Source organism: Amia ocellicauda, chromosome 14 (assembly GCF_036373705.1).
Source record: "Amia ocellicauda isolate fAmiCal2 chromosome 14, fAmiCal2.hap1, whole genome shotgun sequence".
In the NCBI taxonomy this organism is placed as follows: domain Eukaryota; kingdom Metazoa; phylum Chordata; class Actinopteri; order Amiiformes; family Amiidae; genus Amia; species Amia ocellicauda.
This window is the reverse complement of record NC_089863.1, coordinates 11543974-11557335: the sequence shown is the minus strand read 5'-3', so window position 1 is coordinate 11557335 and position 13362 is coordinate 11543974. Positions and strand designations below refer to the sequence as shown.

Sequence of the window (13362 nt, the reverse complement as noted above, 5' to 3'; positions counted from 1 at the left end):
CCTGTGTTCTCTCGGTCCACTTTTCTTGCATCACTGTGATCTCCTGAGTTCTTGCCCTTTCTGGGCATCAGGTTTTCAGGTAGCATCAGAAAAGCACCCCATTCCACAAAGCAAATGAAGTTACTATCCCAGACTGCCACTTCAGGACTGTGACTTCCTGCCAGACCACCTACAGGGTGTCCCCTGACTGCATGGCATTACCCTGGTACGGCATGTTGCCTCGCCTCTACCCAGTGACAGACAGTGTGATAATATAACACACAGAGAAGAGAGAAGCATCCATAGAGTGTGCAGGCTTTATTTTGATGTTGCAATTATTGTAAAGAAGTGCTAACAATACATTAGTACAAGAGAGCATAAGGAGGCATAGTTTAATAAAGTGCATAATAGCCGGAGTGCTGAGCAGCGCAGCAGAATATGCTGCTGTATTACAGTAATCTTGAGTAATCGCCAGAAGGTGGTCAGGGCTTGTGCAGTCCCGGCTTTGGTGATGAGATAACTGTATGGAGATACCGTAGACAACACCAGGCAGGGCCAGCATCCTCACAGCCATTGCGCTGTGGAAATCAAGAGGGAAAGTTACAGGTCTTTACCTGTGAGTGTGAGATTGTATAACAGTTTGTATTCTCCCTCCCTCTACAATTACAATGACCTGTCTAGCTAAAAATACATGAATCTGTTTATGCTCCAATTTGTCTAATCATCAACCGTTTTACTACTACTACTAACAGTGTGTACTGTGTTTCTCACCATAGGCTCTGGGATGATGGTCATCTCCCCACAGACACTCATCTGCATCACCTACAGAGAGAGATGAAGAGAGGCTCAACCACACAGCCCCAGCAGAACTCAGGAAAACTGACATCAATTTAACTAACAAAATTGGAGACTAATTAATTAGAATTACAAAATGGACAACTGCAACCCTGGACAGAAACAAAGTGTAATTCAAAAAATAAGAAATTCACTGACAGACAGACAGAAAGTGTCAAGTGTGTGTCACCTTACCTTGCACCATTCCTTGCTCTCAAAGTGCTGCAGGACCCACTGCATCTTGGTCAGAGCCGCTTCAGTGGTGATGTCATACCCAGACAGCACCCCAGCCTTCTTCAGCCACTGAGAGAGGGAGGGAGAGAGGAGTGCGCAGAGTGGCTTAATACAGCTCATGCAGAGAGGAAGCAGGGTTCATGCCATATGCTGAGATGACATTGACCCTCACCTACCGCTGTCTCGACCACACTGCACCAAGCTACCTTCAGACACTCGTCTCCCCATACATCCCCTCCAGACCACTGCACTCCTCCATTGCCAGAAGACTAACTCTGCCTCCTCTCCACTCTCCTTCCTCCAGAGCCGCTCCTTCTCATCCCTGGACCCTAAGTGGTGGAACGACCTGCCCACCGAAGTCAAAACAGCAGAGTCCCTGACCTCCTTCCGGCACTTACTCAAGACGCATCTTTTCAGACAGTACTTGTAATATTAGTCCTTTACTCTCCTGTAGGATAGCACTTTTCATTTGAACATGCTTCTTGCTTTACTTGTACTCGTATTATTTTGATTTCCCCTTTGCTCGCTTTCCTGTAGCCCTTGACTCTGACCTAACATCTTGTCCGCACTTAGCTTTTACTCTCCAGGATGTAAGACCTAATTTATTGTTTTCACTTGTGTAAATTGGAATTTGTACAATGTATTATGCTCTGAATTGCTTTGTATTATGTAAATGTGAATTTGTAATGTTTGATGCCTTGTACTTAACTGTATTTTTGCACTTTGAATTGCGCTTATGTTTTGTAAGTCGCCCTGGATAAGGGCATCTGCCAATAAATAAATAATAATTAATAATAATAATAATAATAAATGGACAGACAGACAGAAGGGCAGGACCGCTGTAACCTTGTCTTTTCAGTCAAGCAATACATTTTGAATCTAGAGTAGGTTGGATTGGTTATTGCAGTACCTATCCACACTAGTAGACAGATAAATAGATAGTGAATGCAGCACATATCCACTCTAAAAGATAAACAGGCAGACAGGGAAGTGGTTAATGCAGTCCATCATCCACGTAGACGGACAGGCAGACCAGTGGACATAAGTGGGAGCTGTCTTACATCTCCAGCCTCGTAGATTGGCCTGACAGATCCCCGGTGGACCTGCGTGCAGTTGATGATGAGAACGCCGTGGTCAGTCGCGCGCTTCAGGGCCTCAGAGAACCAGTCCTCCTCGGGGGCGTTGCCATTTCCGTACGTCTGCAGGACGATCCCGTCAGCCTGGGCCAGGAAGTTGTTCACCTGTGCAACAAAGCTATGGCGTCAAGGGGCAGCTTGCACGTGCGACATGCTGTATGTACTATTGCAGACAATGGGGGGAGGGAGTGAGAGAGAGGGTCCAGTTATTGTTATAGTTTTGAGTTTTACAAAACACTTTATTGAATTAAATACAATAACCTAAAAACAAGAATCATACTCCCATAAACTTGACATAGAAAAAAGAAAAGGAAATTAGAAACTCATCCCAGAGTGAAGGGTGCAGAGTACTTCATCAACACACCACAGTCTCTGGAAAGACTCATTGTCCTAATTGAATGAATAAAACCTATAATCTATCTAACGAGAACCACTCAAATTTAACTGAGGTTAAGTCCCACAGGGCTCAGTCCTCGGACCTATACTTTTTTCATTGTACATGCTCCCTTTAGGTGATATCATTCGACGACATAATTATAACTTTCACAATTACGCAGACGACACACAATTATATCTGTCAGTAAATCCTAACAATACCATAGACCTAGAAAAACTAATCTGCTGTCTGTCTGAGATTGAAACATGGATGACAAAAAAAATTCTTATGCTTAATTCTGACAAAACAGAAATCCTAATTTTAGGAGACAAAAATCGAACTGTTCATCATGCATTGACAAAACTGAGTCATGATAACTTTAATTTCTCCCCTAAGGAGATGGCACAAAACCTGGGTGTCATCTGTGATGATAATCTATCCTTTGAATCACACATTCAGAATGTGTCGAGATCTTCCTTCCTCCAGCTTAGAAACATTGCTAGACTGAGACAATTCCTCTCGTTACAGGACACTGAGAAATTGATACAGGCATTTGTTACATCTAGATTGGATTACTGCAATGCCATTCTGTCAGGCAGCACAAACAGAGCTATTTCTGCACTTCAGTCCAAAATGCTGCTGCAAGAATCCTAACAAAAACAAAAAAACATGATCACATCACTTCAGTATTGGCTTCTCTTCACTGGCTGCCCGTGCGCTACAGGATAGACTTTAAAGTGCTCTTATTAACATTTAAAGCACTAAAGAGACTGGCACCTCCCTACCTAAAAGATCTCCTTATCAAATACACTCCAGGGCGGCCATTGAGATCCCAGGAAGCCGGTTACTTAGCGCTCCCTAAAATACACAAGAAAAGCGCAGGTGGTAGAGCATTCAGTTATAGGGCCCCAAAGCTGTGGAACGATCTTCCAGGCAACGTAAGAGCTGCCCCCTCTGTCTTAGCCTTTAAATCACGGCTGAAGACTCATCTGTTTAGTCTCTGTTTTTCTAGCCCATAGTGCCGCTGGTGTGCCATGGACATGCAATTGCACAACTGTCTTTGGAAATGTCCTGCACTGCATGACCAGTATCTGAGCACGACTGCCTTCTTGTCTCCCAGCAACAGCCTCCTCTGAGGGTCCAATGAAGCACCTCGTCCCCCAGCATGGAAGTCTGATGAGGCACAACCCATCCCAGAAGCACCTCACTACGGAGGGCCAACAGGGCATCCACACCCAAGGTCTGACGAGCCATCGCAACCCAAAGTCTGTTGATGGTCCAACCCCCCCACCCCCGATGGCCAGCGAGAGGCCTCCTCCAGAAGGAAGAGCACATTCAGCAGCACCGATAAAGAACTTTCTGATCTCCTTGCTGCTTTAATAACTATACTGCCTGGAGGGGAGGCAACCATTAGGCCTAGGCCCTAAGCTGTGGACCCCCAGAGATTCATTTTCTCCTACATGCCATCCATAGGAGTTATTTTGTTTTTCTCTCCTCCGTGCCTAAATGGTTTATTTACTTAAATGTTCACTCACTTTATTCTAGATCATGTAAAATGTTTACAGGTCTATATTTTATTTTATAGTATTTATGCATTTTATTTTGCTGTATGTTTGTTGTATGTTTTCCAGTCTGTAAAGCGCTCTGTGGCTCCCCTGCGAAGGGTGCTATACAAATAAAAATTGATTGATTGATCGATTGATTACATTCTAGCCTTTATAAGTGCCTTAAACAGCAACACTGCATTCTCCTCTGTATTGGTGTTGGGGGCCTCTGGCACTGTGCACTTGGCCCAGTTCACAGAGGACAGGCTCTTAAAGTCTGAAAGTGTGGCGCTGAGTCTGTCCATGTCCCCCTGACTCCCCACCAGTAACCTCACATCATCAGTGTAGGCAGAGAACCAGGTGGACACGAGGGACGGAGAGCCCCCCACCACTGTGCGCAGCTTCTGTTGCAAGGGCTGAATGGCCAGGGAGTACAACATCCCCAACATGGAACAGCCCTGCCTGATCCCCCTGCACACCCTGAAGGGGGTTCTCAGACCCCCACCGTACAACAAAAGCCTATACTCCAGTCCCCCTACTGGAATCCAATCTGGCATTTTAAACAACTGTAAGAATGAAAACAAAAGATTAAAACAACAACAACAACAAAAAGAACAGAAAAAAACAGTACAGACCTCCAGTGCCACTCACATAGAGCTCCACCCACACTCTCCCACACTCACACTAGAGAGAGAATAACTGGTCTTACAGACGCCTTACAGTCTCACACAGATCTGTTCTTTAAAGATCTGCTGTGTCTCTTTCTTAAGCTTCCTGAGAGAAAGAAATTAAGAAAGAATACAGAAATTGAGGGATATGTGGAGTTGGAAGTGGCCTGCACTCACGCAGGACTTGCTGATCCCTGGGAAGATGCGCAGGACTCTGGTGACAGGCACCTTGTCACATCTCTTTTTGAGGGGGAACAGCAGCACAGGCTGGGAAGTGTCCACTGCAACACAGGGAGCAGACTGATGGAGGGAGACTAGAGGAGAAAAAGAGAAAGGATAAGAGGGGTTTCTGCCTCTGACATCTTCCACTTCCACACAGATCTGTTTTGGATGATTAACTGTGAAGCGTTAAAATCATGTTGTGCAGAGGAACCAGACTCACCCTTTATGGTTGGACCAAACACAGCCAGCGGCTCCATGTTGGGGGAGTCAAAGGCATCAAAGGCATCACAGTCAGACTTTTGGACTCGGTTCCCCTGGAAGAGCTTGTTGTGAAAGAACACGCACACCTGAGAGAGAGAGAGAGAGAGAGAGAGAGAGAGAGAGAGAGAGAGAGAGAGATGTCCTGGAGCACTGAGCAAAGAAGGTTCTTAAAACAGAGAAAGAAAGAAAAAAGAAAGGGAAACATACAAGAGAGAGAATGCGTGAGGTGACCCTAGGCCACATGACAAGAAACTTCAACCTGCCTGTTAAAATCACAAACTACAAATCCGGTAACTTAATATGATTTTGTTTCCCATCATTGATTTATTTAATTTAGAGCGTGGCTTCTGACAATGAAGTTAGGGTATTGTCACAGCCAGGCAGTGGACAGGTGGTTCAGACCCATGTGTGGCAGCAAGTGGGGGGGGAGACAAAGTCGGAGACAGGCAAGGGTGCTTCAACTCGCAGGCAGGTGAAAGAATGGGTTCCGTAGGGGTTGGTGTGGTGTTGTGTCAAACATCCAGGACAAAGCGTCTGCCTTCGTGTTCTTGATGTCAGAGCGTTACGTAATGGTGAAGTTGAAGCATGTGAAGAGAGCCCAGCGAGCCTGGTGCAGATTTAGTCCCAATGCATTCTAAGTTAAGAACATAAGAAAGTTTACAAACGAGAGCAGGCCATTCGACCTTTCATGCTCGTTTGGTGTCCATTAATAACTGAGTGATCATATCCAGTCTATTTTTGAATGTTCCCAAATTGTTAGCTTCTACCACATCACTGGGGAGTTTGTTCCAAATTGTGACGACTCTCTATGTGAAGAAGTGTCTCCTGTTTTCCGAATTCAATGCCTTGAAGCCCAATTTCGATTTGTGTCCCTGGGTGCGTGTGTCCCTGCTGATCTGGAAAAGCTCCTCTGGTTTGAGGTGGTCGATGCCTTTCATGATTTTGAAGACTTGGATCAAGTCCCCACGTAGTCTCCTCTGTTCCAGGGTGAAAAGGTTCAGTTCCTCAGTCTCTCAGTAGGACATTCCCTTCAGACCTGGAATAAGTCTGGTTGCTCTCCTCTGAACTGCCTCTAGAGCAGCGATATCTTTCTTGAAGTGTGGAGCCCAGAACTGCACACAGTATCCAGATGAGCTCTAACTAGTGCATTTTACAGTCTGTACATTACTGCCCTTGTTCTCAATTGTACACTTTTGACAATATACCCTAACATTGTGTTTGCCTTTTTTTATAGCTTCCCCACATTGCTTGGATGGAGAAAGTGAGGAGTCCACATAGACTCCTAGGTCTTTCTCATGCGTTACTTCATCTAGATCTGTTCCTCCCATAGTGTAATTACAGTTGACATTTCTGTTACCTGCGTGTAATACCTTGCATTGAATTTCATCTGCCAGGTGTCGGCCCACAACTGAATATAATCTAAGTCCCTTTGAATAGCCTGTGCTGCCGAGATTGTATCTGCTGAGCCACCTATTTCAGTATCATCTGTAAATTTGACAAGTTTGCTAACTATCCCAGAGTCCAGATCATTAGTATAGATTAGAAAAAGCACAGGCCCTAGTACTGATCCCTGTGGAACTCCACTAACAACCTCACTCCAGTTAGAAGCGACTCCTCTAATCGACACCCTCTGTTTCCTACACATCAACCAGTTCATAATCCATCTACTTATATTACCCTGAATGCCTACAGCTTCCAATTTGAGGATCAGTCTTTGGTGTGTATATACAGTGTTATTTCGATACGTACTGCAGTTCTGGGCAGGCAACACTCCACACACGCCCACACAGGACTGGAAGTGCTGCTTCTATTAGCTTTTATTAGCGGAAATATTACAGTTCACACAATACTGTGTGTGCGTGTGTGTGTTTCCTGTACAATGTTTGATTGTAAAAATAACATACGTTATAAAACCTGTGTGATTGTAACAGGAAGAAACAAGTTATAAATCTTGTGTGAGTGTAAATATACAATGAAGACACTGAATACATTATAAGCTGTTGCGTCTCCTTGTTAAGGACCTCAAAACTACTCGCTATCCATTTACTAACTCTTCTACTATTAACACACCACCGAGACACATTTGAATGCCTGACAGTTACTCTATGACCTATGACAGCGCTTCGAGTCCTATGTGGGCGTGTGTGGGGCGTTGCTTGCCCAGAACTGCATTATGTTTTGAAATAAGGCGTATATACAGGGTTTAGTAGGTCTGCGATTGGCAGCGAGGGCAAAGTATCGATTGGGTCTGGGGTTGGGGGGGCGGGGCGCCGCTCACCTGCTGCAGCGCGGGGTTCTTGCAGTAGCAGCCGGCGATCAGCAGAGAGCCCAGGATGTTGCTGACGGCATCGGAGCGCGGCTCAAACAGAGACCTCTGTCAGCCCAACATGCCCAGCAGAGAGAGACATGACCCGAGGGTAACACACCCACCAGGGAGACACAGCCACCGGAGGCAGGTGGGGCAGAAAACTGAACTGTCTGAACAATTCCTCAACACAGCAAAAAATGATTGAACAATAATAATGCCTATTAAATAATGGAACTATATAATCAACAGTAACAACAAGAATATTACTATAAAGCTTATTATTATTATTAATAATAGTAGTACTGATAGTAATTATGCAGTTATGGAGCCCTGTCTGACATCTGCCTGCCCATTGCTTGTTGGAGAGCCTACCTGTGCCCCAGTCACCACCACAGGCTTGTTCAGTCCCTGCAGCAGGAAGGACAGAGCTGAGGAGGTGTAGGCCAGGGTGTCGGTCCCGTGGAGGATGACAAAGCCATCGAAGCCTTTCTTATCCTGGTCCTAGAAGGGTCAGAGGTCAGAGGGTGCAGGTCACTCATATCACACTCCTGCTTCTATCATCATTTAATGTTTTTTTTATTTATTTTTAATGTGTTTGGGGGTGGGGGATTACATTCAACTTGTTTCGCTACACTGATGCATTGTGTAGATACAGAGAGAAAGTGAGAGAAAGTGAGAGAGAGAGAGAGGCAGTGAGAGAGAGGGTGTGTGTGTGTGTGAGACAGAGAGAGAGACAGTGCAGGGGCACAAGAAGGGAAGGAGGAGGTCAGTAGTTTGCAGAGGCTGGGGATGTGGTACCAAGATCTTGTGGGCAATGTTTTCCCAGTCTGCTGGAGTCATCTTGGAGGAGTCGATGGGCTTGGGCACCTCCTCCACCTGGTACTTCACGGAGGCAAACTCTCCACACTCATCAAATGCCTTCTGCCTGGAGTCACATGATCATCACAATCGTATATTGCTGTTGACTTCTTTGATTTAGTATTGATGACTTTCTTAAGAGAAGAAGACTGCATGTTTTCACGTGCAGAGTAATTATTATTATTATGATGCTTATTTGCAAATCACAGGCGGACAGACAGAGATATTAACAGACAGATACAGATGGGTAGGGATGAGGACACACAGACAGACTTACGGCAGATGGAACCACCCATTGTCCTCCTTGCTGTAGAGCTCAGGGTGCCTTTGGAGCTCCTTGGTGAATTTGCCTGGTTCTCCTGGATGTTCTCCTGAAACACACAGAAACTCCAGAGCCTGTCACTCAGGCCCACACTCACACTGATGCGCTCTCACACTCACTCGCATATTGGCAGTCAATGTACTTGTGCACAGACACACACACTCTCACACACTTGCATGCACAAACACAGCTCCTGTGCTGAACCAGGCATCTATACTCTCACAGCACAAACAAGGGCACTGGCAGTGTCATAGCTCTCAAGTTTTCAAAACGTCAATGCTATTTGTCACATTTTAAAAATGCGGTGACAGATCTCTCCTGCAGGCAAAACAAAAGTAGGAGCATAAGGGGTTGTGCGTGTATTTGTTGAGGTGGGGTGGAAGGGCAATTTTGGGGCAAGTGTCAGGGACAGTAAAAGGAGTACAAATTTAATTTGAGTTGTCTATGATAAGTATGTAAGTATGTAGTAATGAAGGAATAAAATAAATTGTGTATTTTTACATTTTAAACTGGTGTCTGTGTTGGGTGTCCCAGGATCCGAACCGGTTTGTGGAGAAGTGAGTGGTGGCTTTGAGGTTTCCCTTCCCTCTAAAATAAATAGGGGTTGCGTAGTCGATTAGCAAGGAAGCCAGTGTTGCGTACCATCCGTGACACAAATGCGTGAGATTTTAGCAACAATGCGTGAGATAAAGCCTCACTGCATGACACTTGAGAGCTATGCAGTGTGTGAGAGAAAGAGGGACACCAGTCTATGTTGGTAGAAAGAGCTTTTTTATTGTAGAAATTAGGTGGATGCTACCTTTTCAAACAACTTTGTTCCTTGCAACATTAACAAGTGAGTTTAGTTTTTGTGCAAGCAAAATTAGGCAATAGATTTTTTAACCAATTGAATGTGTGAGAAAAGTCATATGAGTATACCTGCTTCACTGCTAGAAAAGATTAATAAGAAGTGTGTTTTTGCCAGTCTGAAACCGGTGTGCGAGACACCGTCAGAACAAATAGACTTTCCTTGCGCATGTTTTAGGGTGGATATATGTATTTGTACTTATTAGTAGAGGCCTGTCAAACAGTATTAATGTCACTATACCCATAGGGCGTGGAAAGACAGGGAGATAGAGGTCCAAAAAGCAGTGTGTGGAAGAAGTGGTCGGAAACAGGCCGAGTTCAAATACCTGCAAAACAGGGTAAACAAAGGCAAGGCAAAGGCGTAGTCGAGGGCATAGACAGTTCAATTGATCGGGCAAACAGGGTGTCAAAAGGCAATCCAGACATTGTGGAAGCACGCAATCAAAACAACGGGAACTACTTGGAAAGAAAACACAAGGAATACAAGACTTTGTGATGAGTGTGAGCCAGGGTGGGGTTTAAATAGAGAGGCAGATGACCAGAATATGGGAAGCAGGTGTGTGGAAAGTGATCTGGGTGATTCAATGACTGACCGCAGGATTTGAGAGGGGAGACTGGAATGCGAGAGGCAATGGTGACCTCTGGTGGGGAATTGAGGAAGTGCTTTAGACTAGGAACTGAGGTGCTCTAGATTTGGGCTGTGACTATTAAAAGCTCCTGATTTTAACGGGTATAATTAGTTTGAGTAACTTACTTGATTGGCCTGATTCATTGTTCTCTCCATTTTTTAGTGGGGATAGTTTAATCATGTTGAACTGACACTGAAAATTGTATTTTTTTAATGTATTTATTAACTGAGACATTTGATTGCCGATGGTTTTACTGGTATTTGTATTGGCAGCACAATAAACATTGCATTTGCATTTTATGTATATAGAAAGTAAACCATAGTTTACTCATACTAAAAAAAATAAGTTACCACCTTGCACTGCTGCTTTTGTCTGTTTCAATGAAAAGTTGTTGTATATCCTAAGACAACACATGTTGTGCAGCAATAGTTCATTGATTGCTTTGTTTAATAATGGTACTGTAGAAGTCATGGAATAAATACATTTAATCATCTTCCTAAGTACAGTTAAATTCATTAACACGTTTATTTGGTAATTCAAATTAATTATTATAGTAAATAATTATAGCCTAATATTAATTAAAAATATATGATACGTATTCAATACTTTAATTATTAATATAATTGGCTAAATGAACATGATATCTACATTCTCTCCGAAATGCCAGCATAAGAATAAAAACCATTGATCGTGGCCACTATTTCTGTTTAAATATTATATTTGTTATTATTCACTCCTTCTCCAAGTAAATTCGAGATATTGTTCTCACGTATTCGTTTCTGCACCCAGTATAAATATACGGTAGATTTAACTCGGGACAATGTCCAGTCCAGTCCAAGCCCGGATCAGTGGACCAGGGAAACGAGACATCACAACAAAGCGGACCTTTTCACGATATTCAAACAGCAACTGCAGGCTATCGTCTCAATTCACAAACAAACTCTTGCAATGTATAACACTATTGAAAACCACTTCACTGAATCATGCGACACATCAATATATTTTTACTGTGCTTGAATAACAAGTCCAACCCGGGAGCGGCCACTCCTCCCCCCTTGGATATTGCGATATGGATCAACCCAAGAGATGAGTGGACTGATGTCACAGAGCGACACTGACAGCTTCATAACAGGTCATTCTCAGCAGTGGGGGGATAATAATAATAATAATAATAATAATAATAATAATAATAATAATAATAATAATAATTACCGTCTTGCCCATGGACCATGCCCACGGTGCCCCCGGTGTAGTACATGAACACTGTGGGTGAGGAGAGCCCTGTATTCCGCTGTGCCATCGTCTCCCTGCCCTCCGTCTGTGTCACTGCTGGGCACTGTGGCAGCTGGGTGCTGTTCCAATGAGCTGCCCATCTAAATTGGCTTAAATAGGCTTTCATCAGCATAACAGAATACACGTTTGCTGCGGTTTTCATCACTTCAGCACTTTAGAGCACTTCCAGCACTCAAGCCTAGATTCAATTAAGATTACAATGTAGCGTCTACCCAGAAAGCACAGGAAGTTGGGCCGACGTCGGCATATGGTTGGCATGATTGGACAGCAGGATGTTCGGAGAGATGGGTCATAACAGACTAAATGTATTTGTATTTTTAAGAGGACACTGAAAGCTACGACTGTAACTTCATGGCTACAGGACAGAAGGGAACTGTCTCATAACTATTTAACAAAATGTAAATATTTTACATTAATATTAGTTATAAAAATAAATAAGCCTTGTACTTATTGAATGCCTTGCAGTTTACGCTACAGTTATTTTTTGTTTTTCTGTTGATTGGAATTGGACCAGGACGTGTCCAGAGGATTCTGTGCAGTTCAGTTCACGAAAGTAGTAACTGGTTCGTCGCTTATTCTTTTAAATGTTTCATCTACTATTTGTGAATAAAATTGGTGTATGTTATTCCTCAATAATGGAAGGTATTTTACAAATATTATTACCACAACACCAGACTGCCACTTCAGGACTGTGACACCTACATGGTGTCCCCCGACTTCGTGCATTAACCCTCCCCTCTACCTAGTGACAAACAGTGCGATAATATAACACACACACACACACACACACACACATACAGAGGGAAGAGAGAGGTACACATACAGTCTGCTTGAAGTCAGATTTTATTTTTTGTACACATTGGTGTGGGGGGGGTATGGAGGAGCGATGTCAGCGGGAGTGGAAGGGACACAGTGGGATGGGGTTTGGGCTGCAGGCAGGATCAGCGTCTTGCTCCATGATGGTGCTTTTACTGACGTGGAAAGGGAGAGAGAGAGAGACCAGAGTTATGGTTTTCCAGAAGAAAGCCCAATCTCAGGGAAACAGGTATGGCTTCAGTCTAGGAATCACCACCCTAGAGCACTGCACAAGCTACACATACCTGGGCCTGACCATCAGTCCATCAGGGAGCTTCAGCCTGGCTATAAATGCATTAAAAGACAAGGCATGCTGGGCATTTTATGCCATAAAGACACGATTTGGGAAAACAACAATACCAATAACTATCTGGATTAAAATATTCAGCTCCATCATCCAACCAATCCTGCTATATGGGAGCAAAGTGTGGGGTCACCTCATGAACCTCAATTATAAAAATTGGGACAAAAGCCCCACAAAAATATTCAACCTCGAATTTATTAAAAACATCTTAAAAGTGCAAAGAAACGCAACAGGACAGTGAAATAATCTTCCCTTCCTCTGGAGGAGGTGCATACTCTGTCTCTCTCACCTTGGGCTCTGCTAAGACGGTCATCTCTCCACAGAGACTTATCTTCATCATCTACAGGGAGAGAGACAGAGAGAGGTGGGGAGGGAGAGAAAGAGAACGAGAGAAAGAGAGTTGGATGGGGTATTTACACAGGCACTGTGTAACTGCACCACAAACCAGACAGAGAAACAGACAGTCAGCCGAGAAAGACACTGAGCAGACAGAAACACAGGGGACAGAGAAAGTCACACTGCGGGTGCTCAGGGTTGTTCGACAGTGGTACCGCAGTCACACAGACAATATAGTCAGTCAGACAGACAGAAAGCAGTGTGTGTGTGCAATAGTGTGTATGTGTATGTGTCTCTCTATATATGTGTGTGTGTGTGTGTGTGTGTGTGTGTGTGTGTGAGTGTGTCTCTATGTAT

At 44.0% G+C, this 13362-nt stretch overlaps 1 protein-coding gene across 1 annotated transcript; it reads right to left on the bottom strand.

The window, feature by feature from the left end:
• Nucleotides 1–315: 315 nt before the first annotated feature.
• LOC136768705 (L-asparaginase 1-like) lies at nt 316–11543 on the bottom strand. Its single transcript, XM_066723040.1, has 11 exons — nt 11430–11543; nt 8698–8791; nt 8361–8487; nt 7935–8063; nt 7533–7628; nt 5214–5340; nt 4949–5085; nt 2109–2288; nt 1009–1116; nt 751–801; nt 316–557 (listed from the first exon to the last, which is right to left on the bottom strand). The coding sequence occupies exons 1-11, from the start codon at nt 11515–11517 to the stop codon at nt 462–464; spliced, it is 1233 nt and encodes a 410-aa protein (XP_066579137.1). The 5' UTR covers nt 11518–11543; the 3' UTR covers nt 316–461.
• Between the last annotated feature and the right edge of the window lie 1819 nt (nt 11544–13362).